At 44.4% G+C, this 25,833-nt stretch overlaps 2 protein-coding genes across 6 annotated transcripts in view; both read right to left on the reverse strand.

Annotated features, from left to right (window-relative positions):
• Positions 1-3,655: 3,655 nt before the first annotated feature.
• On the reverse strand, positions 3,656-11,583 carry LOC121604923 (zinc finger protein Gfi-1-like). Of its 2 annotated transcripts, XM_041934556.1 has the most exons (7): positions 11,484-11,583; positions 8,938-9,256; positions 8,088-8,294; positions 7,160-7,527; positions 6,745-6,882; positions 6,439-6,604; positions 3,656-6,242 (listed from the first exon to the last, which is right to left on the reverse strand). In XM_041934556.1, the coding sequence occupies exons 2-7, from the start codon at positions 9,047-9,049 to the stop codon at positions 6,064-6,066; spliced, it is 1,170 nt and encodes a 389-aa protein (XP_041790490.1). In that variant the 5' UTR covers positions 9,050-9,256; positions 11,484-11,583; the 3' UTR covers positions 3,656-6,063. The 2 variants fall into 2 exon arrangements, with proteins under 2 accessions (XP_041790490.1, XP_041790489.1); XM_041934555.1 differs by lacking the exon at positions 11,484-11,583 and having other exon boundaries at positions 8,938-9,471.
• A 145-nt stretch (positions 11,584-11,728) lies between these two features.
• Positions 11,729-25,833, reverse strand: part of evi5b (ecotropic viral integration site 5b) — a 35,833-nt gene continuing 21,728 nt past the window's right edge. For 2 of the 4 annotated variants that reach the window (XM_041934552.1, XM_041934551.1), the window contains exons 10-20: positions 25,266-25,326; positions 25,121-25,174; positions 23,986-24,018; positions 23,425-23,577; positions 22,408-22,539; positions 22,172-22,312; positions 21,915-22,073; positions 21,489-21,635; positions 20,849-20,944; positions 16,233-16,328; positions 11,729-13,533 (exon numbers count right to left, since the gene is read on the reverse strand). In XM_041934552.1, coding sequence (XP_041790486.1) covers positions 13,249-13,533; positions 16,233-16,328; positions 20,849-20,944; positions 21,489-21,635; positions 21,915-22,073; positions 22,172-22,312; positions 22,408-22,539; positions 23,425-23,577; positions 23,986-24,018; positions 25,121-25,174; positions 25,266-25,326 — 1,357 coding nt within the window. In that variant the 3' untranslated portion in view covers positions 11,729-13,248. The remainder of the gene's footprint in view (positions 13,534-16,232; positions 16,329-20,848; positions 20,945-21,488; positions 21,636-21,914; positions 22,074-22,171; positions 22,313-22,407; positions 22,540-23,424; positions 23,578-23,985; positions 24,019-25,120; positions 25,175-25,265; positions 25,327-25,833) is intronic. The other 2 variants (XM_041934553.1, XM_041934554.1) reach the window with 2 other exon arrangements.

Below are 25,833 nucleotides of genomic sequence, written 5' to 3' on the forward strand. Positions count from 1 at the left end.
CAGGTCATCTCCATTAAATTACTTTGTGTGGCCTCAAAAATTATGCGAACATGCATTTTGTGTAATTCATTTAGGTGACTTTGTAGAGATTTGAAATTAAAGCATTTTTTTCCATTGATCGGTGACAAGAAGCCACATTAAATCTACTTTGATTAAGTATTTTATTCCAATCAAATCAAATATGAAAACTTTGGGGTTTCAACTTTTTTATACGTACTGCAAGTACAGTGAAATATAGAAGTGCTTTGCACTTTTGAATGGTAGGATTAATGACATCTGCTCCACATTAAGTGCACTTTGAGCCGGTTTTGCAGATTTTTTTCAGGGTTCATTTCTCTGGTTTCTTATTTGTTTTCATATTTCTTAGAAATATGTCCAAAACCCCTTTTCATACAATAAAATAAGTCTCAAATGTTTAATATGTTCTGAACATGAGCATTTGTACAAGTACTTTTAAAGAATTCAGTTTGAAACTGGCAAAATTATGATTCAAGTCAAAACCTCTCAGATAAAAGAATCAGTAAACCAAAGGAAATTGTTCCAACCTTGAAACAAGACAAGGTTTTTCTTAATCCTCAGAAAAATGGACACGTTTCCATCGTTACCGAGAAAGGAGAAGTGCTGCTTCTAGTATTTTACTACACAGTTAACAGGACAGTTTTTTTTCTCTAATTAACTGAATGTGAGGATTTGTGCTTGAATCTCACAGCTTTAAATTCCACACATCAAATTGTCAGCGATGTAAAACCTTTTAGGGATGAACAAGAATATCAGCGACACACAAAAAGACCACAGCGCTCGCTCTTTGCATGTGTTTTCTTTCCCCTGAAGAGAAGAGAATCTTTTGTTATGAAGCCTTTTAGCCAGAGTGGAACCTTTTAATGTCACCTCCAGGATTCATATGTTATTAGACGTGACTTCAGATAGAAGACCAAACCAGGCCAACAAGGCCAGCGCCTGGCCTACGAGCAGAAGCTGTAGGATTCAACACAGGCTCTTCTTCTGCAGAATATAAACTGATATGACTAAAACCACCCAGGGAGCCGATGACTGTGACACTGACACAAGTTGCGACCGAGCAGCGGCTGAGCAGCTCACGCCCAAATAGTCCAGTGATATGTGATGCTAAATGAGCCGGATAAACATGGCTTTAAATGAGAGGACAGCCTCAGCAACCCCCCCTTCATCAAAGCTGTGGTCCCCATCCCAGCCAGCCCCCACACATCCACCCCCTCCATGGACTCACGCTGTTCAGGGCCCCAGACCCTCAGAGCAGAGCCCAGCTAATGGAAAGCTTTCAAGACGGCCGGAGAAAAATGTCGGCTCTCATTTGGCCTTCACCATTTTCTGTGTGTGTGTGTGTGTGTGTGTGTGTGTGTGTGCGTGTGTGTGTGTGTGTGTGTGTGTGTGTGTGTGTGTGTGTGTGTGTGTGTGTGTGTGTGTGTGTGTGTGTGTGTGTGTGTGGTCGGTCACGCTTTGGAATCACACAAACACCTTGGGACACGCTGTTATAAACAGGCCTGAAAACACAACACTGTCCACCCCCTCCACATGCACACACACACACACACACACCTGCATTAGCCTGCACAAATGTGTCACTTATATTGGCCTTAAAATATGGGCTAAAGCCTCTTATTTCCTCATTAGTATTATTATTATTAGTGGTAGTAGTATGAACTATGACTATTTATAGAGCACACTTTAAACAGAAGTGCTTTGCAACATAAACGATCACAATAATGAAATACAAAATAAAAACTAAATAAATAAAACAGGAGTAAAACGAGACACTACAAGCTTGAACCCCGGTGGATAAAATGTGTAGAATCAGAGGAATTAAATCAGGGTAGAACATGAAAGTGTGACTCGAGTCGTGATATAAAGGAGGTTTGTAGTTCAGTGATGTAGTCGTCTGGCCACGCGATGCTTTAAAAGTTAGCCATCAAATCTTAAAATCCTCTCTGAAACGAACAGGCAGCCAGTGTAGAGAAGCTGAAACGGGTGTAATATAATCCCACGCCGAGCTAAAAGCCTCGCAGCAGAGTTTTGTACAATCTGCAGCCGGTTTAGGGGGAAACTGGATCGCGATAATCAAGATGAGAACAAATGAAGGCGAGTGTTTCAGTGTCCAAACCAAGCAGGTCAAATCTTTGCTTTGTTGCTGAAAAGAGCGAAACTGAACAAGAGTAGAAATGTGTAGTGATTAGACTTATACTGCAGTTTTTGGCTGTAAGGTTTCATGTTGCACAATAAGAACCCTTGATATGTTGAGGGTTGATAAGAAGAATATCAGCCTTGTCCAGATTTACTGAAGGAAACTGGTATCTGGTTTATTGGAGGGTTTAGCTTCGTGTCATCATAAACATAAACGAGGTGTCGTCTCTGCGACCAAGAGGTAGTAAATCCAGAGAAAATACATTTTTCTGCAGTTTTGCAAACACGCATGGTTGCTCCGTGCCCCACTGTAAAAGTCTACATGCATGTTGTGTGAGGCGGTCCGGGGGGAGGGTGCTGCAGCCGCGGCTGGCGCTCCAGGAGGAAGCTTGTCAGCCCGAAGAGGCCGGCGCTCTCCACACGTGCTCGGCCTGTCAGCTGCCTCGCTGATGTCTCTTGTTATTATTTTCCTCTCGTTCTGCTGCCTTTTCTTTGCAGAGTCATGAATAATTTGTGCCTACGCCTTGTTGCTTGATGACAGCTGTGCAGTTGGTTTGCAGTCTGTTTTTCAGATCAGGTGAATAATGAATAAGCCTCTGCAACAAAAGAGCTATGTCCTATATGAGCCCTCTTCGTCTGTCCCGGCCTGGTTGGCGTGCCAACCGCCGGGGAGGGGACAGGTGAGCGGGAAAAGTCTCTCTCATGCAGAAAGTTTCCTAATTGAAATGCGAACGCAGACTGTATGTAAACAGTTTTATTTCACATCTTTTCATCTTCCGAGAACTTCTCGCCATCATTTCCTGCATCCGAGCGTCTTAATCAGTGCTTTTTCTCCGAAGCCTGCTGTTTGAAATCCGGTATCTCTCTCAGGCTATCTCTCGTAACTCGTCAAACCTGTGTGAAATCTGCTGAACAGAGCAGGAGAGCAAATACCACATTATTATTACAGTATACACAGCAGGTGTAGCCTCAGGGAAGTAATCACATTTGCTCTCTCTTCACAGTGTCTCCCTATCTTCTCCTATGAATCTGACCATTCGCCAGATGCTGCTGATTCTCGATATTGATGCTCAGCTGCGTGGGTTCGATCGTGATCATTTTTTTTATCTGTGAGGTATTGCATGTGATGTTTTAATCAGATTCTCTGCTGTAGTGCATCGTGCTGAGTGTCACGGTTGTAAATCAGGAGATGGTTTCAAAAACATCTCCCCTGCAAGCCCCGAGTTATGTTGCTTTAAAAAGTGGTTGCAAAGAGGTATTTGTAGATTTATTTAAACCCATGATACATATTCTCATTCAGACTGAACTCATGCAGCTTGTTTAAAGAGTGGAAGATGCAAAAAATCAAAATCAAACACCAAAGAGTGTCTCAGAAATCTCTTTTATTATTCATGCATAATTTTAGATTAATAATGAATCATCCAAAACCACAAAACCTAGACACTGAACTTTCTAATTGCACAAGTATGTCTGTAAAGAAAGGTTAGTGTGTTCATAGCTCTGGGTGGATGCATGTGTGGTTGTGTGCGCAGAGCACTTATGGACCAAGATGCAGGTCTAGATTCGAGCCTTAGACTGCAATGCTCTGATTACTCGCCCACTCGAATCGATTGAGCCGTATTCTATTCATATTTGATATGCCTCGGGGCAGTGGGGTAATGCTTTAAAAAAAATCCACCCGTGCCCTTGGAGGAAATCTGGTCAGCCTAATGGCTCGTTTGGAGATTTTTTGCTGGAGGAGCTTCTGTCTGAGATTGTGCTTGAGGGAATCATGCAACACTTGGGTTAAACATCAGTCGCAAATGATTGGCTGCTTGAAAAGTTCTGAGAGGGTCTGGATGTCAGAAGTTCAGCTGACGTCTTCCTGTCCTGCACAGCAGCGAGACGTCACGCCTGGCGTCGCCCACTTGGGTCGAGGTCAGGCTTGTGGCTTGAGGCTGCCTCGAGTGTTAAAGCCACTTAACTCATTCGCCATCAGCATCGCTGAGGCTGAACAGACAGTGCACACGTTTCAGATGGCATCATCTTTCTCAGCAGTTTCCTTTACAAACTGCACGCCCTCTATCTTAATGCGAGCATTACAAAGTGGGAGTGTGAGGTTGTTGCACATGAAGTTTATTTTTATTGCAGGAGAATAAGTGATGTGGCTCACGCTGTGAGTCCCGCTTTAAACGAGCTCGCCTTTTCCTGCTCTCCTTTCGCCTGTTCGCCTCGGCCTTTAAAATATTCAGTGCTTTCGCAGGCCCGGGTGTTGTACGATTTTGGGGGAAGTGAGGCAGAGAAAATCCTTGTGAGTCAGTGATTTCAATCAATGTTGAGGGAAGACGACTAACTGATTGTTCCTCTTTTTTTTCCCCCTTTTGCCTCGAGAAAGTGAAAGAATCAGATGATGAAAGGAATTATTCATATTGCTGCTCAGGTCAGAGATGTAGGAGGTGAAATGTTTTTCTGACAACTTCATTAATTTAGTTTCAAATAGTTAACACTTCCAGTGATGACTGAGTGGGAATCATTCTTGTTCTTTATACTTCCATATTCTATCACTTTCTTTAATTTATTATAATCTGGTGAACGTTATTGTCAGTGTCTTCATATATTTGAGTGTTGCCTGAAGTCCCTTTCTGCTCATCACTCCTATTAGAATCATAATAAACTATGTGAAACTCCATCTCAACCCCACCCTCACAGCTGCTGCCAGCTGCCTGACAAAACTCGTTTTTTCCCTTTGTTTTTTTTTTTCCTTAAATAACAGCCATGAGGGTGAAAAACATTTGGTTAACGGTTAAATCTGCTCAGACTGTTGAAGGTTCAAACACATGGCTGCAGTGGTCAAAACAAACAGGAGCCTGTGGGCATTCACAATCACAGCAGCGAGAAGGTGCGCTCTTTTTCCTTTAATTAACCCAAGACCTTATTCGGCTACACTGCTGTTTTACAGCTGGAAGAAATGTAGAATACAACAGTTTACGTAAAGAATAACAACATGGCTCTTATAACGCATAATAAATTATACCTGACGGCATTCAGGCTGCTGCTCCAAGGTGTCAAAAAGACCGATCTGAGATAAAACCTGAGTTAAACGACCAGTAAACTGACTGACACTCGTTTTAATCATTCTCATGTCCTTCATTTGGAAAAGAAGTCATCTTCGATCTTTAAACTTTTAGATTTTATTGCATTTTTAATTCCAATAAACCAGAAAATAAAATAACCTGAAGGTCGAAAAAAGTTCATTCTGACAATAAAATGTGCAAAATGGAAAAGTGGGAGCGAACAGCTCGGTGAGTCAGGCCGAGGCCTCCTGTTTATTAAATCACACAGTCTGAGGAGGCTGTTTTGCCACCATCTCCAAACTGAAAACAGAGCGTCGTCCGCAGGAGCGCAGATTTCCCCCTCTGCTGGATTTATGGTCTGTCCGGTTATTTCAATGAAGCTGATTCATATCACATGGTGGACTGATTTTATCACGCTTCAGCCTGTTGTGTTTGACAGTTCACAGCTTATCTCTGGTTTTCTGGACCTTTAGAACAATCTGAAGTGGGATGATGAAACATTTAGTGTTGCCGACGTCTTCACCCTGAAAACGTCCTGCAGAAGAAGTCGTTTGCGTATAAACCTAAAGTCTTATTCGTGAGACGTTTACGTTTTCCTGGTAAAATAAATAAATAATCTGCCTCTCGGCTGAGCTAACTCTATATTTTTCCAATGCGCCTTCACGTTAAGTTTTCATGAAGCTCAAAGTGGATCAAAGTGAATCTTGATCCGAGAAACGTCCTCAAGAGACGCGACGGAAAAACGGCGCAAATGTCTTCTGTCTGTGTCTTTGTCAGAAGTTTCACTCGTTTCTGGAGTGATCACTGAAAGACTCGTGTCACTGTTCGTGCCGCGCTGGCGCTGAATGTCGCCTCACTTCAGGCCGTGCTGCGTCTCTTTGTGCCTCCTCAGGTCCACTTTCCTCTGGAAACCTTTGCCGCAGTGGTCGCAGCCGAACGGTTTGTATCCGGTGTGTTTCCTGCTGTGTGTGATGAGGTTGGAGCTCTGGCTGAACGCTTTCCCGCACACCTGACATTTGTGTGGCTTCTCACCTGAAAACGCATTTAGAAAAACACGTTAGTTTGTTTGTTTTTTAAAATTATTATTGAACATCAGCTAAATTAATTTCCTACTTTTACGCACGAGTTACGCACGAATTATGTTTCCCCCCGCCAGGAACACTAGAAATCCTAACAACAGTTATTCTTTGCAGTGTGTTCCAAGACATTCCTCCTCCTCTGCACTTGCCTGTGTGGATGAAAGTGTGTTTCTTCATGTCTGACTTCTGGTGGAACCTCTTCCCGCAGTACTGGCAGGGATACGGCCGAGTGTCGGAGTGGATGAGCAGGTGCGTCGACAGAGTTGACGACCTCTTGAAACTTTTGCCGCATATTTTGCAGTCGAAGCTTCTTTCCTGAAACGTGAGCAGAGGTGGGTTTGGTCACGACTTCAAGTCAGCACACGGAACTTGACGGAAAAGGCGTCTTGACGAGAAGATGCAGCGCCAGAGAGGGTGTGAAAAGCAGGATGCGGTTTTAAAACCTGTAAAGTTACCTGAGAGTGCACAGCTTTGTGTTGCTCCAGGCTGACTGCGTGCCCGAAGGTTTTGCCACAGATTTCACACGCAAATGGCCTGGTGCCACTGTGCGACCGGCGGACGTGGACTTCCAGACCGTGCGGGGTAGAAAACACCTGCAGGAGAGAGAAGAAGAAATTATGGACGTTTTGGAAATGAAAATAAAACATTTTCTTTAAGATAAGGAGGTCAGGGGTCGGCCACAGAGCTGTTTACTGTCTGTCTCAAGGACACTTCAGCTGTGGGGGTTTCCTTAAAGTCACGTTGGGGTCATTTGATTTGCAGGCAGCAAACATTCTTGGTGTTTTTTTTTTTTTTAAATGTTAGATGACCACCTGCAGTTCAGAGGCTGTAAAACTCATCCATAGGATGTGTCTGCATCTCCATCCTCACCTTACTGCACTTGACACACTTGTAAGCTCCATTGAGGATCAGACTGGAGCACAGCAGGTCAGACGGGGCCTTCACATTGTGGCTGTTTCCATGCAGACCCCCCTCAGGAAACAGCAGAGCAGCAGCGTGCCTCCTGTAGTCTCCGTAGGTCTCCTCGCCCAGGGTCTGGTCTGCGTACAGGGCCGAGTGGGCACTCCTGAAAGCCATCGCAGCCGGGCCCCTGTCCACCTCCATGCTGGGATGGAGGCTCTGCTGCACCAGGGGCCTCAGCCCTGACCCCGGGTAGCTGTTCCAGGCATACGGCCGGAAGGGAACGGTGAAGGGCTGGGTCTCATCCACCAGAGGAGACAGGGATTTCTCAGAATCAACTGGAGAGGGAAACACAGGCCAGATGAAATTTTAATGAAACCACTGACATGGTTGAAGCGGGGCGTTTCCAGGGCCCCACAGGGCCTGACGGGGCACGAGGAGTCATGCAATGTTCTTCCAGAGAATTCCCAGATGATGATTGTTGGGGAAACCAGGAATATTAGATGAAATAGAGGGAGTCTGCACTAAAACAAACCAAGTATTGGGAAATTTGCCTTAAAGTAAATTTCAAGGCCCAACACACTTTTATAAAGAAACAAGCAAACTCCAAAGTAGCCTCGTTATTTAAATGAGAAAAGCTCACAATTTATTTCATAATGCAAAAATATAATAATATTTCTACAGAGTTTTGGAGGGTGTCTGCTGTGTGATTTAGATGCACAGTAAGTTTATCATCCCCACATCTGTGGGTTGTTGTTTTTTTTTGCCTCCTCCAGGTTTCACAGTGTGTCCTCCTCTGGGCCTTTAATGTGTACAGTGTTTATGAGTTGCAGTGCAGGATCTAGGTGGTGTGTGTGTGTGTGTGTGTGTGTGTGTGTGTGTGTGTGTGTGTGTGTACCCGGTGATGCAGAGGGGGACGGAGGCCTCCAGAAGTCCTCATAGTCCGTGGAGCGACCGCACAGGCTGTCGCAGCTGAGCGGGGACTTCGGCGAGAAATCAGCAGCGTCAGCCAGGTGGGAGTCTGGAGAGAGGCCGTACCTGTCCACCGACGGCTCGGTGTCCTCTGGGAGCTTGTCAGAGTGCACACACGGAGGAGAGTCCGCATCTGACGGAGAGGAAGTAAGTTCGTTATAGTGTTGTTTCATCACACAGACTGGAGATTAAACATTAGAATGAAGGTCGCTGTGTGGCACAAATATCACAATTACGGCGCAGTGGAGAGCTGTTAAAATATGACTGATTGTTGATGATTAGATATGCAAAATTACAGACAATACATTAGTTATTTCCTCACTTCTAGCAGCAACCTGTAATGTAGTAGAATAAAAACAAAATAGTGATACAATAATGAATTTTAAAATTGTGCCTCTATAAATTTACAGTTTATTCATGGAAGTGATTTTTCGTTCACTTAAAATCTAAAAAATTAACTCAGCACAGATGTTTCAAATCTGGAAACTTCAGAAATTACACTTTCATTTTTGCTTTTTGCATTTTTAGAAAATGTAAAAGTCTGTAAAAGGCCTGTTTTAATGAAGTGCTCCGACGCTTTCCAGTCATCGAAACAGTAAAATCTGTGTCCCTGCAGCTTGTGTTCAACAGTAAAATATGGATTTACTCGTAATAATAATAATTGCTGTAAACTCCAAAATGTGGTTCAGTTTGAAGAAACTGATAAAAACGTCACATTCAAATACACATTTTTACGCAGTAAATAATATTTGAAAAGCGAATCGTTTTTCACAAACCTGAGCATATGTGCGCCAGTATGGTGTCCAGGCGGCTGTAGTCATCCTCGGAGCTCCGCGGCTGGTGGTAGCTGTGCGCCTTCTTACTCTTCACCATGAAGGAGCGAGGCATCTCTGAGCGGAGCGCGGTAATAATCCAGCTGTAGAGGGGGGGTCCTGGCCTGGACGCTGCTGCGCTTGATCTGCACTGGCGGGGAGATGCGGGTCCAAGAGCTTTAAGAGGGTTCAACCTGACATCGGAGCATGCGCACGCCCTCCGTCCCGTCTGCCAGGTGTTGCGCGGACAGGTGTCCCTGCAGCGGCTGCTCAGCTCGCTGCGCTGCAAAAAATATCCGTCTGCTGTGTCTTAGTCAGCACCTACGTGGTCACAGGTAATAGGAAAACAGTCTGCAGCGGGGGCGACTTCTTGTCACTTCTCAATGCAGATTTACATATGACGGAGTGTTTCGCCTTTGTTTCAAGAAACGCCCGGTAATTATCAATTTAGTGACTACATCCAAGACAACAAGTCAGAATCTAGTTGACTGTTGAATTTGGACCTTTTACAGTGTTGAAGCCCACCGCCCGGAGCCGTGCCCCCCCCCCCCCCCCCCGGATCAGGCTGCGGCTCGTGTCTGCAGAGGAGCCCGTGGCAATCAGGAGAAGTGATAGAGGCCTTATCTGACAGGGAGAAAGGAAACGCGGAGGCGCACCCCGGGGTGTCAGTTACTCAGAGCCTGCATATAGCATGAAGTGGTAAAATAAAAGGGCGGAGGAAACTCTGAAGCGACAGCGACCTTAATATAGATCAGATTCTCACAGAAATACGCACAATTCAACCATGAAATCCTTTATTTAAAGCCGTTATATCCCCGCAGGTTTGTCAGGTTGGATTTTTAGTAAAACTCGATGGAATAAAATAATAGCACGTGCAGCAACAAATCGGTATAAATCGTCACATTACGTGCATTTTGACAACGTTTGGTGGAGCTTTGACCCGGTCTGGTGGTCAGCTTGTCGTGCCTGTTATTATGTGACAGACACTCGACGTGCTCACGCCCGCGGTGACAGTTTCACGTTACCCTGCGCATTATGCTCAGAAGACAGAAGCCCACAACAGAGACAATTTGTTTTCTGTTCGCCCAGGACGCAGATTGAAGCGCCTGTTCAGCGTCATTACGCGCTAAACAAAAGGTCACAGTCGTGCGTCCTGGCGCCTTTTATCCACGACAGGCGCAACAAATGAGTATTTCAAAACCACGGCAGTGATGGAGAAAGAGGAACTTTGATTATCACAACGAAAACAGCATCACCACGAATAAAGTAAAGTAATATTTTGATTTGCAAATGTTACTGATCTGAGACTTTTATTCATGTAGATCTCATTTTACTAAGACTGTGAATTCAACATTTTTCTACGCCGACACAATAAATCAGCTCAAGTCTAATCTTCCATAAATGCAACGCTTTTCTCCACTAAAACACTTTTTTTTTTAACCTTGACTCACCCTCTTTATAGTCTGTAGCTGCATAAAAGCTCCAGATCGAACTGAACGCGTTCTCACTCTTCGGCTGCAGAAAAACCAGCCTATCAGTACATGAAGGACAGGAAATCAAAGCGCCACATGCCCCGGCTCGATTAGACGCATGACGGCTCTGGCATCCGGACACCGTGTTGTGAAGATATGAACCCCGAACCGATAAAAGTGGAAGCAGCAGGCCCTGCAGCCCGGACTGAACCGACGAGGACTATCGCTGCGTAAAAACTGTGGCATCCTGTCAGGACAACACAACAACGAGTTCAATACACCAGGCCTAATGCCATCCAATAATAATATAAATAACAACAAATAATATTAATAATAAAATAAATAATAATGATGATTATGATGAGAATTTAAATGTTTTTATTACTTGGTGTGCAGAAGCCAATTTGTCTAAAAATAGAATTGATTTTTGTCCAACATTTTTTTCAGCCTGATAACGGAATTAATTTCCTTGTTATTTCTGCGTATTTTAGTCAAACATTTCTTGCTCTCTATTGAAATTCAACCGAATAACGCCTCTACATGTGAAAACACCAAATGATTCATGCCGACCACACAGCACCAAACTTTCGTTTTAATGCGATCGTGCTATGTTGGAGCTGTCGGGATTCAACGCCAAAAAAAAAAAAAAAATAGCATTAACACGTATCCTGCACCGGGTCACATCTGCTGTTTTTTTTATTTTTTTTAATCTCGATTCGGCTCATGTTTAAATCCAAATTCAGCGATTAAGACCGAAGTGATGAAAGTCGGGTTTCTTGCAACACAACCAGGCACGTGTCCGTCTCACAGGTTCAGAGATGAAATTGCTCTCTTGCAGTGTTGAGCTTCTACAAGCAGCCTGGTAAAATCTGAATAACTCACTGCGCCATGAAACGCGCGTTCAAAATATCCACACGCATCATCAATCACTGCAATATAAAACGGAGAATTACACTGAGCTCACAGAGTCTAGACCGCCACACAGACTGTGATAAATGTCTAATAAAATCCTCTCCAGCATTCAGTAGTAATACAAACCTGGTTAATCTTTCAGTGCCCGAAGAGAAAAGCTCTTTTAAAAAATGTGGTTTTCTGCATGAAATGATTGGTAGTTGAGGCTCAGCTCTGAAAACCGCGAGAAATCACTTCCTGAAAGCAGTCAATCTTAAGTAGCATCTTCACAGAGGAAGGAGGCAAAACATCCCACATGTGCTCACAGTCATCTGAACACATTTCACCTCAGAGGTCTGCCGCCTGCACAAACGAGAGCCAGCAGTCCGGAGTTTCGCAAACATTTTATTGTGAACTCATCACACACAACAATCTCATTTAGCCTCCAGAGCGTGCTGACTGCTCCATAGTGTTGCCATGTGTGTCCTTACTGCATGATGCTGTCAGTCACCGCAGACTCAAAAAGTGCCAGAACGTGTTCCTCTCCCAGCATCTCATTCATCAGAGGGACATTTCAAAGTCAGGATCTTTTCTGCTTCCCGGATATGACCGCGTTCACTTCCACGTCGCCTTCCACTCAATACAGGAGTTAGTGTTCAATACAGACAGTCACAGACTCAAAGTCCAACACATCCAGGTCCTTGCTTGTGAAATGGAGTGGAAGTGGCCTGCGGATGAGCACCACACACAGTTTTGTGCTTACTTTGGTAACACCTGACAGCTCCTGGGTCCTCTCCAGATTGTGTTATAAAGTGTATCTCAGCTTTATCTCCCAGTTTAGAGTTCCCTCGGACCGTCATCCATTTCCGTGCAAAATTGTGTTATACAGAACATATGATAAGACGTGACTGTTTGACTCATCAGCAAACGTACTGTACTTAGTGCCGAGTCGACTTTCTGCAGGGGCCTCATCTTGAAAGTAAATTCAGGACGAGGTTCAGAGAACAACAGCAACAGTAGCTACAAACAAACCCGTCCCCTCGTCTGTGCTTATTAATGCATTGCGCTGACGGCTCTGAAAGCAGTGAGCTGAAGGATCAGTTATTCTTTTGCTCTTTACAGAATTTCATCTCTCAAAAACAGGATTTGTCATTTGTGTTATCGTATTAAACTAACTTATATGTCCCTTTTTCTCAATTGTACAATATATTCTAAACATCAGATATGCAATAGATACATATTTTCAAGTTCAAAAGGAAAGAAAAAGAAAAAAAGCAACATAATACACATTTACATATCTACAGGTATGCAGATGTCACATTGACCTTGTGGTACACCAGCCCTGGTGGAAGGCATGCGGCATGTGTTAAGGCCAAGAATTCAACGCTGGCTGAGGCTTTGATACCAGCCGCTGACACACACACGCACGCACACACACACACACACGCACGCACACACACTTGCCTCTGCGTGATGGACACTTAGTAGTAACGGCATTAGTACAATTTCGATGTTCATTTATAAAATGCTTAAAAATATAAAAACACATTGGATGAAGTGTGTAATATAGCATAAAAGGTTTTATTGCACAGTCTCTTTCTCTGTGTTGTACCTGCAGGAGGGGATCAGAGGGGTGACAGACGGACCCCCCCCCCCTCCCTCACTGCTCATCGTGGCCCAGGAGAGTTTGATACGCTCCACATTATTTAACTGTGCTTCTGCCAGCGGTGCTCAGGCAGGCCGGCGTTTGCTGCAAAACACCACAAACAAACGGAATAAACTAAATCCTTGAGTGTGATTCTCATGATATGAAATGATGATGCATTTCCTTTCTGACATTCAGAACTCCAGGTCCGGACTTGTCCCCTGAAGTGCCTCCTCTTCATCAGTGCGGCCTCTGGCAGCCAGCTGGTCACACGGTGGTGGACTTGTGGCTGCCGCTCTGAGGTACGGAGAGTCGCAAGGCCTCTTCGTCGTCCTCCTCCTCCTCCTCCTCACTGTCGGTGTCGTGGAGGTTGGGCTGCAGTCTGATGCGGCCCCCGCTCCTCTGCTGGGAGTCCTGGAGGGTGGGGCCCTTGACTCCATCTTCATCTGAAGACTGGTAAGACCCGTCATCCCCCACATAGTGATTGATGATGTGGATCCCATCAAAAGTGGGCTGACTGGTCAAGCCCTTCTGTCCTTTCAAGCAGCAAATCTGTGAGAGTGAGCGTGAAGAGTGTTAGAAGCAACGCAAAGACGCTTTAATCCTGCATGCAAAAATGAGCCAAACGCCCCCCCAAGACGAAGACAGACAGATATCACAGACCAGCCGGTCAAAGCTTTGACAGTCAGTGACATTTAAACAAACAAATCTAACATGCAGGCAACAATTCAACCAAAAGCCAAATACGATATGAGCTGTGTCCCAATTCCATACCCCCCCCCCCCCCACACACACACACACACACACACACACACACAGAGTACAGTAGTGTTTCCTACAAGAAATGCACCAACAAACAAACTTCGGAATAAAAGTTTGAACACAAAATGTTTTTGCAAAGATTAAATACTTAATTAAATACTACAAATCCACAATGTGTTTGAATTGTTTTTTTTTCAGCTGTGACTTGCTTTACCGTTTCCTTTGTGCATCACAGGGTGGGTCAATGGTGCCCACAACAATATACTGACATCTTAAAGGATAACTTTGGTTTTTTACAACCTGGACCTTATTTGTAGCATTAAATACGCCCATTTACTCACCCAGACAACTTTGGTGGCATTTGGAGTCGTTTTGAAGAAATTAGCCCCAGAGGAGCGGCGCGTATATCGGTATAATGCGAGTACTCAGGGCATCCATGCGCAGCCTCTATATAACGCATAATCTGCGGCAAAACTCGTTCATATTCCAATATTTTGTTATGATATGCTGGTGCTATTCCCCTCTGAGCCGGCGGTGGCATGTTATCAACATGCTATCAACATGCTATCAACAAACCATAGCTGTGCCAAACTACAGATGAACTAGCCGACCGCTGCAGAGTTAGCCGTGTTGTGGCTGGCTGCTTCGGAAATGACATCATCCACGTCAGAGGTGGTTGCCTAGAGACGCTGGATGTTGATAACATGCCACCACGGGCTCAGAGGGGAATAGCACCAGCATATCATAACAAAATATTGGAATATGAACGAGTTTCGCCGCAGATTATGCGTTATATAGAGGCTGTGCATGGATGCCCTGAGTACTCGCATTATACGGATATACGCGCCGCTCCTCTGGGGCTAATTTCTTCAAAACGACTCCAAATGCCACCAAAGTTGTCTGGGTGAGTAAATGGGCGTATTTAATGCTACAAATAGGGTCCAGGTTGTAAAAAACCAAAGTTATCCTTTAATTTTCTCACTTTTTTCCGGTGTAAATGCACAACATTCTCAGGACTTCCTCAGAATCAGTATGGATTTGGGACAAACTGTATTGTCTTCATGGCTGATGGCTCGCTCCATTTGGGACTGCGTGGGAGAAAATCCTGGATGTGTCCTGAAAACATTCAGGAGGCTCTGCCGTTTCTCACAGGTGGGAAGTTAACCCAACGGATGTTTCACTTTTATTTTAATAAACTTTTATATTTTAACCAACCAGTCCTACTCCTCAAAGTCTTTTCTCTTATGAAACAAAAACACTTTGGATGAAGCATAAATGTCTTGGGCAACCACAAGGGAGAGCACTGCGACAGTTTGGCTGCACTCAAAACTGAAAAATGATATTTACGATTTATCTCGAGCGTTTTCTGACCGCATGTTTCAGTTTGACATTCAGAGCAGCAAACAGGACCGTCTCCCACGCTGTGAATTAAACCCAAATGGGGCTGCGCTGGGGGCTACACGATGGTCAGGGTTAAACCACTGGGGGATACGAGACACATCTGCACCAACTCACCTGAGTCAGCCTGCCATGCAGCAGACAGACATGTAGGAGGAGAGGCATTCAGAGGCCAGTTCAGAGCACAATACACAATAAACAAAATCATAATAAGCCTACGTTTACCTCCACCTGTCTAAACTTAGCCATCTGCTTTGCTGTTGCTGCCGTGCAAACGGGAAATTGTGATCTAACGGAGCTGCTGAATACTTTCAGGTTTGCTCACTGTAGACACTTGAGTTAGCGTGATTCATAGCAGGCTACTCTCAACCCAACGTGACCACCACACGAAACCAAGTGAGTGTGAAAATGACTGTGTGACTACACTGATGAACCACATTTCAACAACTCTTATTGGTCAGCTTGTCTGCTCTTGCACATTTTGATTCAGTAAAGGCCACAAATGTCGAGATGCAATGCTCTTCCTGTTAAAAACTGATCGGCTGGAAGACAACATCTAAAACCATCTCAACCTAGAAGATAAGGTTCTCAATCATCAATGAGTAAAACGTCATCATTAGAGGACAGATGTTCAAGCCAGGACACTGGATCTTGTTGGACATGCATCACAACCCATGAGGCAGACCGGACTAAGATCTAAGGTAGCAAGATTCAGGTGAGATGCTTTCACTTCTCTGATGAAGGTCAAATCACTAATCACAGTTGACTTATTATTCATTATCAAAGCCTCAGCCATGTTTAGGCTCTAACTGTGCATCCATCCACAGGCTTGGTGAAACCCTCCGGCAGAAACATATGAAGGTTATAGTCTGTGAAGGTATCTGCAAGAGGTGCACGTCAACTCCACACAGGAAGTCTCTGGGTGTAGTTAACACTTGTGCTAATCGGTTAGCCTCAAAGTAAAACCATATCTGAGAGAATGTTGTGAAATCTTCTGAAATGTGAGATCAAAGAAGAGGCAATAACAAAAATCTCTGAATCGTGCGAGGAAAGAAGCTGCAGAATAAGGCAGCGCCAAAGCTAAGTCTCACCTCATGTTTTAGCTCTGCTATCTGGTCTCTGAGGTCTCGAATGCACTGGCTCGAGTCTGTGTGGTTCAGCTGGCCTTGGACCTTTCCTTCTTCTTTCTGTTGGTAGAAGACACGAAAAAGATTCAGTCATACGGATGAACTTACAGAGGAGTGTGAAGAACGGTACGTGGTTACACTTGGAGCTGAATCATGTAAAAACCTGTGAACACCCCCGCCATGTTAACTGATGTGAACCTCTGTACGGGCAGGGCGTCCGCTGGCAGGTACTCGAGCCCGCTGATAAAAAAGCAGCATCACAAGGTGCCCTCTTTGTGTGGCAGGAGACCAAAGCCACAGATGTCAGGGGAAAGACAAACACTGTCATTTGTGCTTGGTTTCCTCCTGGGGCCCTAGGGATGAGGCTGGTTGTTAGTTTTAACAGTTAAACAGCCCATGTGATGTTTATCTTCCTCGCCGAAGACATCTGCAGGCACTGGAGACAAACACAGCCTCTATATCAAACCTCAATCACACCCTTGAACCTGCCAGTTCTACAGAGAGACCAGTGACGGGCGCACAGAGGAGTTCAAACCACAGGCTGCAACGTGGGAACGCTGAGCCAAAAAAGGGACGATGTGTTTGCAGCACAGGTGGGGTGTCGAGAGGTGACACCAAGCCTCCTCTGGATGCCAACACCCCAAAAATACAGATAGGGGTTTTTGATTCCTGTGGTAAGGTGGGGTTGAATATGGCGGGTCCCAAAAGACCCGCGCGAAGGTGTTTAAACAAGTGAGATTATTCCAAGTTGTTTTTGAGGTTTCGCTGCTCCAAAACAGGGCGACAATAAGGAGCAGGCAGTTAATGAGACTTCCTCGTGTTCAGCTGCGTGAATCAACAGGTGGCCGGGGACGGCAAACAGTCTCACTCTTCCTCACGTTCCTGCACCCTCAGAGTCTGTTCAACTTTGTTTTGCTCGAACAGGACAGGAAGAGAAGGAAGGGGAGAAGGCAGCTACTCACACTGACAGAGAAACGTTTGCTGGCTGCACAAACAGCAGCGATCTGAGCAGCTGATCTGATCTGACCCATCGTCCTTTGAACATCACCAACATCTTCATGACCACAAGAGCAAAAATCACAGCTCATAAAAGAAATTCCAACGAAATGCACAAGAAGTTCATTTGACAGAATGCGTCACACACTGACAGCATTTGTGCACTTTGTGTGTCTCCACTGTTGTGGTAATGACAAATAGCTTATTTTGAATCCACAAAGACGTCTGCAGGATGTGTGAAAATGTGTGATTCAAGCGACATTTTTACCACGATTAAACTTTGAATACATCAATCAGCTGTCTGTCAGTAAAGAGGAGATTTGTATAAAATGATGCTTCCGAGTATCACGATGAAATTTTAAACTGTAGGACAAACGCGTGTCATTAGAGTTCGCTTTTTTTCTGAGCATATTCAACATGTTCCCCATTAATTGGCGAATACACAGTAAACATGAGAATGTGCTTTACAGGCTGACATGTTTAGTATAAATCTCTGAGTACAGAAACCTCAAAATAAACCATGCATGTCACCTCTGGTAGAGTTTCTGCTTCAAGATGAGAAACCACTTCCTATCAGCACACAGACACAGTGGAGCTGTGGCATTAAACGGAGGACGTGACTGTGGTAGTGAAAGAGTCATACACATAAATCTTCCAAGACAGCTCAGTTTCAGTGACAGAGTTTTCCATCATCGTTATCATTAATTAGTATCATCCTTCAATCTGTGCAGGATTGATCTGTGTTGTTCTTATAGGGTGATCAGGTACACGGCTCCTTCGCCTTCAAAGTGACATCTGTACTGAGACTAAGCTAATCTGAGCATGTGGTGACCTCTCACATAATAAAGCAAGCTGCACATCGTCACCACCAACGTGCGTCACACCATATCTGATGAGGAAGACGAGAAACTGATTTTTTTCCTTTTTCTTTTTTACATATTCTTGTAATTGAAGCATTTTCACCCACAACTTACAGAGCAAGTAACCAAACCACAGACCAAGAAGACAAGACTGGCACAGTGATTTCAGCTCAGACAGAAGTTATAGTTAATGCCCTGCTCCTGTGAAAGCAGCCTCTGCTACACATTTTCTAGACGCAGTTCAGGAAATAACAAGGAAAATAAGGTGTAAAGAACCTGCGTTAAAAAAATAAAATAAGGCTTCTGCGTGTTACTGACGCGCTCAAACGAGAGTTCATCGTGCAGATTCTGAGAGGTACGAGGGCGGTAGTGGTGAGTATCTGGTGCTGCATGTTTGTGCTCTGTCACTTAGTAACAAACCTCAGACCACACTGTGTGATCGTGTGTACCTGGGGGGGGGGGTTAGGTGTCATACTTAAAAATAGTTCAAGCCTTCACCTTCGATTATCTGAAACACCAAAACTCAGGAATGCATTTACAAAGCTACTTTAAAAACAACCTCCAGTGGCCCACAAGTCACAGCTGGCTCCAACAGAGGCATCCAGGTCAACTCACAGACGACCAAAGCTTTTGTTTCAGCAACAGATGAAGACTTTACTTCAATCCTCACAGTTATAAACACTCTATAAACACTTAATGATGATTCCTGACATGCTAGAATGTGGCTGTATGCTGATATAAAGACATTTTAAATGTTTATCAATGTACTTTATTTATCAATAATGGTAATTTCTCCTGGGAAGACATTTTTTACATTATGACAACTGTACTATATTGTCATTCATTGTCCACTCATGGCTGCCCACAGGGGGCGTTACAGATACTGAAAAATGAATGAATAAAAACTTCTGATTACACCTGCATTATAGTGTGTTATAAACCATTTAATCAGGGTTTGTGTTGCATAGAAATGCTAAATAGTGGAACTTATAGTCAAGTATTCCCACTGAATCAATCAATGAAAGCTACCAATGCTATTCCCACTATATTCACAACTGTAGCGATAATGCTCACGTTAGTGTGAAAGAGTTGCTCGTGCTGCGGCATGGTTGACTTCCAGCAGCTTCCGCTGGCCAGCACATGGAGAAGTGAATCAATAACTTTTGCGACATACTGAGTGGATCACACATGTACACCCCCAATGAGTCACTGCAGTCGCTCACAAAGAGAGAAGAGAAGTGAAAGAAAGCCCACGAGTGCAAGCAGCAGTATGGCATCTGGAGTTTCAGATTACGATTTAGATTTGTTTCATTCTTTTCATTACGCCTGAATGGAGCTGAGGTAAACAGATGATGAGCAGCTCAGCAGCTACATATAATAATACTTTACTGTCATTTCAACGCATCCTAACATCAGAGCGGATGAGAGAAACGTGTACGTTCTTTTATTTACGGAGCCATGTTGTACTACGTTGTCAAAAGAGACAGCACATTTGCAGGTTCAATACCAAGCAAGACAGTGTCAGACACTTACTCATCGTCTGTTGACTCATCAAAACACTAATTTATCCAACCTGCTCTAGACTCACTGAAAAAAATCCAAAAAAGGCGACATGTAAAATGATGAAATGGAACTGAACAGAACTCAGCGACACCTTCAGCCTTTAGTGAAGTCACTTCCTGTGTTTCACACTCTAATCCTGATTATATCATAAACCCAGACACAAACTTATATTCCACTGTAACTCAAAGTGTGTCAAATATTCACATTCAGCCCAAATAGCCGGCTTACACACAATAACATTATCTGCGTGTTGCCTCAGTCACTGTGCAAAAGATCACTTTACATATGAAAAGCGTTGAGCCGACAAACAGGCCTAAGTGTGCTGGTGACGGGTCTTTAGCTGGTTCCAGCTGTTATCAGTGAGAGCAGTGTCAGAACAGGCCTGTATTTGTTTTGGTCACCCTTGTTGTGTTTAGCGTTACATTTGTTTGGGGATAAATACTGTTCTCATCTCTCGCTTGTTGAGGCCGGCTCACACAGCGAGGACATTTCATACGTGAGGCTGCTCGACTTCACATTAGCAAAGAAAAAGGAGATTCAGACAAATTAACTGTAGCATAAACGTAATTTAATCCAAAAAAAGTGTAAATTCTGATTTGAGGTGGATTTTTCCCTTTGCAAAAGTTAAGATCTGTAAAAGAAAACAGTTCATCTATGGAAATGATTTCTCTAAACACTCATGACTAAAAACGCAGCAGTTAAAGTCGGGAAAACAAAATAATCTCTGTCATCAGGGCTACGTGGGTGTGGTTTGATCACCTTTGATTGACGCTGGGATCTCCTTAGCAACATAAACAACACATCCACTGCTATCAGATTCATATAATGTGTCATTCTGATTGGTCGGAAATGTGTGACATCTGCTTTTTTCCAGAACCTGCATGTTTTCAAGCCAGACAGAGGAGTCAGACTAATAACCACAATAGTTCTAACTTTGGCAGATAGTGTCTCTGTTTGGAGCCCATAAGATGCCAATCAAGACACACACTGACCAACCAAAGCATCGTTCTCCTGTCGATGAAAATAAGAATATGACACATTATATCGGAGGGGAGTTTCGTTAGGTGTTAAATGTGGTTTGTGTGCAAGTTGAGGAATTTCGAAGCTTGATGCAGAGGCAGGAGTGTGATGTTACAGACAAACATTGTGTCGGGACTTTACCTGAATCTCAAGCTCTGAGATCTGTTGCTGGAGCTCAGCCATAGCAGCAATGTTGTCAGCTTCCCTCAGCCTCACTGCCATCACCTCTTCCTTACTCTGCAGAAAAACAAAAACAAGCTTCAGACGCTATTTCCGCAACAGTTCTACCAAAAACCCCACAGAGGAGTGATGCTAAATGGCCAGTGTGCAACCCTGGGACGCTGTGTAAACCATAAATAAAACAGATTGTGGCCATTTGTTAATCCTTTTTTGAAATATACTCAATTGAAAACAGTACACAGCGAGAATATTTAATGTTTGACCTCATCAGCTCCATTGATTTTTATAAATATCTGCTTATTCTAAATCTGATGCAACCACACGTTTCAAACAAGTTTGGACAGGAGCAACTAAAGACTGGGAAAGATGTGAAACGCTCCAAAAACACCTGTTTGGAACATTCAACAGGTAAACAGGTTGATTGGTAACAGGTGATAGTATCATGATTGGGTATGAATCATCCTGGAAAGGCTCAGTCGCTCTTTCTTGGATCTGGATCAGTTTTACTTGATAACACAAACTTTAGATTGTGCAGAGCAGCAGTGGTTTGTCCCTGTGCTCACAGCGCTGAGTGCTGCAGATTTGTAGAGCAGAGTTGTACCTTGCATTCAATCTCAGCTTGTCTCCGCTTGATCTCTTGAAGTTGCACATGCAGGTCTTTATTTTGCGCCGTCAGTGTTTGCACGCACTCCTGGAGACAGCGACTCTCCTGCTCCGCCCGCCGCAGCTGGTTACTGTGAATCTGATTCTGTGCGAAGACAGATGGTTCATTAAACAAAAAAGTACATTTATTCACTTTGCGCAATTCAAAAAAATAAATTGAGTGACAAAGCGGATGACGAGAACTGTCTGCACTGCTTCACACCCAAGTTTGAGTATTTAGATCAGGCGACTGCTGCCCTCTAATGGATTCTGTGTGAAAATACAGGTCAAGAAGTCCAGCTCATTTACAGTTTATTAGACTAACCGTAGATCCACCTTATTTACTGAAGTATGCTACAGTACACTTTTAATTGTGACCTCTGACCTGCGTCTCCATCTCCAGCATCCTCTGCCTCGTCTCTCGCAGCTCTGCCTGGGCCTCTGCCTCCCGCAGCCTCACGCTCATCAGCTCGTCCTGCAGCTCGCTCAGCGTATTCTTCCTGGGGCTGTCCTTCCAGCGGCCAGCGGTGCGCGCCATGTGACGCTGAGGAGAGGAGTTATAGACAGTCACCTTTCCATCGCGTTTTGTACAAAATAACGTGTTGGTCAAACTGTCCCGTGCGCTGACACGTCGGCACCCACCTGCCAGTGATCCTCCAGGTCTCTGACTTGCTGCCTCAGCTCTTTCAGGCCGGTCAGAGCCTCCGCCTCTCTCAGCTTCACACCTATTAGCTCCTCTTGGAGACGCGCTACATTGGTGTCATCTGGTAGCGACGTGTTCCTCTGAGACAGGTGTGTAAGAATGACATGTTTAAAACTGCAGCAGCTGGTGTACGGTGAAAAAGCTATGTCATATTAATTGTATATGTATTAACCACCTTCTCCATATCCAGGATCTTGTCTTGCATCTCCTTCAGGGCACACTGAGACTCTGCCTCCTTCAGCCGGGCCTGCACCAGCTCTCTCTCCAGCTGCAGGACGGACTCCTCAGAGTACCGAGGGGCCCCCTTCTACAACAGGACATGTATGTGAGCGCAGACAGCAAAGCAGAGCAACAAATGCTGCCGCCTGTGTGTCCTCAATTAAAAACAAAATATTCAGCCTCCAGTAATGCAACCAGGGCCCAGAAATTATTCCAGCCTGTTTAACAGTCTCAGCTAAGATTATATTTATGCCTTTGGAAGGAAATACACCTCAATGCTTCTTCACACTCCACTACAAAGAATCCAGCCTTCATTTCAGCTCACATCAACCATTTTGCCGTTGACTTTCACATAAAAAATTCATGACTGCTCATAGTGGAGCAAAATGGGAAATTATGTAAAACACGGTAATGCCTGTACATTATCATCTGGAATACGACCATCAATAATTAACAGTGTAAGGCCAACAGATATGCTGCGAGAGGACTCTGCGAACAGGGCTCCATGTGTGAAATCTACCAGCCTGTGAGACGACTGATTACAAATTCATGAATGCGTTTCTGAGAATGCACAAGACTGTAAATGGTGGCTGAACTGTGAAGTACTCCGTGTTCAAATTTGAATTCATGCATGCCAAAACAGATCGTCACCTAAAGCCGCTGTGCAAAGTGAGGAAAGGCCTGCTCTGCCGCTGTTTGGGTTTTGTTGCTAGGCAGTGGGTGGGTGGGTGGGGGGGGGTGGGGGCAGATAACCGTGACACACCTGAACTGCAGTGAAACCCATTTTTTCCGGCCCAGGTGTCAGTTCTTAGCACACAAACATGATTTTGAAGTGATCAGCCTGAGGTTTCAGTTCAGCACAACACAAACTGATCTGGATCTGGGACACATCCCAGCCTCAATGTCACGGCTCCTGTCGCAGACTGGCCAGGATCTGAGCCGGTGCAACCCGCCAGCTGGTGACCCTCCTTACCGCGTGTGGCTGCTGCTGCTGCTGGAGCTGCCTGATGGTTTTCTTGGCTTGCTCCAGCTGAGCACTGGCCTCCTCGCTCTGCTGTTTGACCGTGGCCAGCTCCCGCTTGACCAGGTAGTTCTCCTCCGCCTCCTGAGCTCGAGTCACTTGTCCCTTGGGACATAACCAACCGAGGACGGGTCGAGTGAGCACGACAACAAGTGAAATGAGAGGACGGAATGGGTGGGCAAATCAGAAGTGAGGATGAGGCATTGGGGTTTCTAAGGACATGCTTGTTTTAGTTCTAGCATTGTGTGATTTATATTGTAATTCCTTAGCTTTCTTCAGCATGATTTGTGATTCTCTCACTTTGTCTGCCACAATGTGGTGTTTCATGCATTTTGATACTGTAATCAGTTATAATCTGGTTTAATTTATTCAGAGAATTATTTAACTTCATCAGATTCTGCATTATTACTGTCCTTCGCTGTGCTAATCATGAGCATGCGATGCTAACGAGGGAGAAAGAAGAAGGAAGGTGCAACCTAAGTAACAAGGGACAAGAGAAAATGAGGAATATACCTGGATCAATCTATCTGCCAAGGAAGCACTTTCCTACAAAACAGAAATATCAACAAGAGACAGCAGAGAGAGACAATCCAGAGGACAGTTTAAAGCACACAAAGGAACATTTGATTGTTTTAGAGAAGAAATGCAATGTTCATTTCCCCTCCAGAAATGTTTGTTTACAGGCTGGAATGAATGATGTTTACATCCAGGGGTAGAAAACGAACATTGCATGCAGGTGTGGTGAAAAAGGTGCAAATAAACTGGTGACAAAGTGAAAAATTAGACGGTGCTGATAACACAGTGGCAGGTTTCAGACAGGAAGAGGCACAGGACAGCTCTAGTTCTAGCAGAGTGAAGTATGGTGCAACAACAGCACAGCGACAGTGTTAAGGAGCTTTGTGTTGTTTAACTGAACAGAAACTCTGGGCTTTGATGTGCTTCATTCAAGCTTTTCAACAATGCCAGTTAGTAAAGAGTTAAAAAGTCCTGGGAGTCACGGGACAGAGCCAGGTCAGAGAGCAGCAGCCTCCAGCTGGTTTTAGATGACAGACTCGATTAGACCAGTGTTCCTCCCTGCAGGCAAACGCGGTGCAGCGGACACCCTTGCAATTCAAGGCAGACCTCATGCATGGTGCCTTCACCTGGCAGCAGTAGTGCCCATTCGAAGAGACACGAAAATGTGCAGGATGATACAAACAGTGCAACTTGGCATGCAGTGCTTTGCATCGGCTTGAACGTCATCAAGCAGCCACTTTCACATTCCAAACAGGCTCGTTTCAGTCTCAGCTTCAGTTAGTGGCGTCTGGTGAATTTTGAAATTCACTTCAGCGAGCTTTTCGAGCCACACGGTCAGTCACCATGACACCGTGATGACAAGAAGTGCAAATCTGGTTTCTGTTTCTGATATTAGCTTTATCTACAATCAGAACATTCACCACACTACCAGCCAACCAGCGATGGTTTATCATGTAAATGGACGACTTTCACAGCGCAGTTAGTGAAAGACGAGACTCCATCATTAGGAGGAGATGCATGATGTATGAGCGTTCACAGCTGGGTGGGTTAATGTAATGTTGATGAGCAGGGAACAGTGTCTTATTGGTCTGTCTGGTGGCGGAGCACCTGCGACAAACACTGATGCACTCACTTTTTCTAACGTGTCTATCCTCTGCTTCAGGAGCCTGTTCTCTGTCCGCAGCCTCTGCAAAAACAACACGACAAAACCACATGAAGCTAAATACACATGGTGGAGCCTGCAGGACATTTCTTCACACACAACAATCTCTACGCACCTTTATCTCCACCTGCTCCTCCATCTCTTTAGTTTTGATTGTAGTGTATTCTTTCTCCAACCTGAAACAAATTTACAAACACTCAGTGGAGAATATTCGTGTTGCTCACTGAATAAAGACGTGATACAATTTGTTTGGTTTGGGGTGAGGTACTGAAAAAAATAATTTGTTTTCCATGTCTGCCAATATTTTGGAGATTTTTAAAAAATACTGCAAAAAGAAAAACATGGTAATGCTGAAAGAGCTGTAACCAAGAAATTTCTTGAAAGGCTTTGGTATAATTAAAGGAAAATAGAAATAGTGTAGAATTGCTAAACTTAAATTTAAAGGATAACTTTTGTTTTTTTACAACTTGGACCTTATTTGTAGCATTAAATACGCCCATTTACTCACCCAGACAACTTTGGTGGCATCGTTTTGAAGAAATTAGCCCCAGAGGAGCGGCGCGTATATCCGTATGATGCGAGTACTCGGGGCATCCATGCGCAGCCTCTATAAACGCATAATCTGCAGAAACTCGTTCATATTCCAATATTTTGTTATGATATGCTGGTGCTATTCCCCTCTG

The sequence above is a fragment of the Chelmon rostratus genome, chromosome 4 (assembly GCF_017976325.1).
Source record: "Chelmon rostratus isolate fCheRos1 chromosome 4, fCheRos1.pri, whole genome shotgun sequence".
In the NCBI taxonomy this organism is placed as follows: Eukaryota; Metazoa; Chordata; class Actinopteri; order Chaetodontiformes; family Chaetodontidae; genus Chelmon; species Chelmon rostratus.

Coding starts and splice junctions, on each gene's coding strand:
- LOC121604923 (XM_041934556.1), bottom strand. CDS start 9,049: ATGCCTCGCTCCTTCATGGTGAAGAGTAAGAAGGCGCACAGCTACCAC. Junction 8,295..8,937: donor ACTGGCGCACATATGCTCAG/GTTTGTGAAAAA, acceptor CCTCTCCGTCAG/ATGCGGACTCTCCTCCGTGT. Junction 6,883..7,159: donor AGTGTGTCAAGTGCAGTAAG/GTGAGGATGGAG, acceptor TCTCTCCTGCAG/GTGTTTTCTACCCCGCACGG.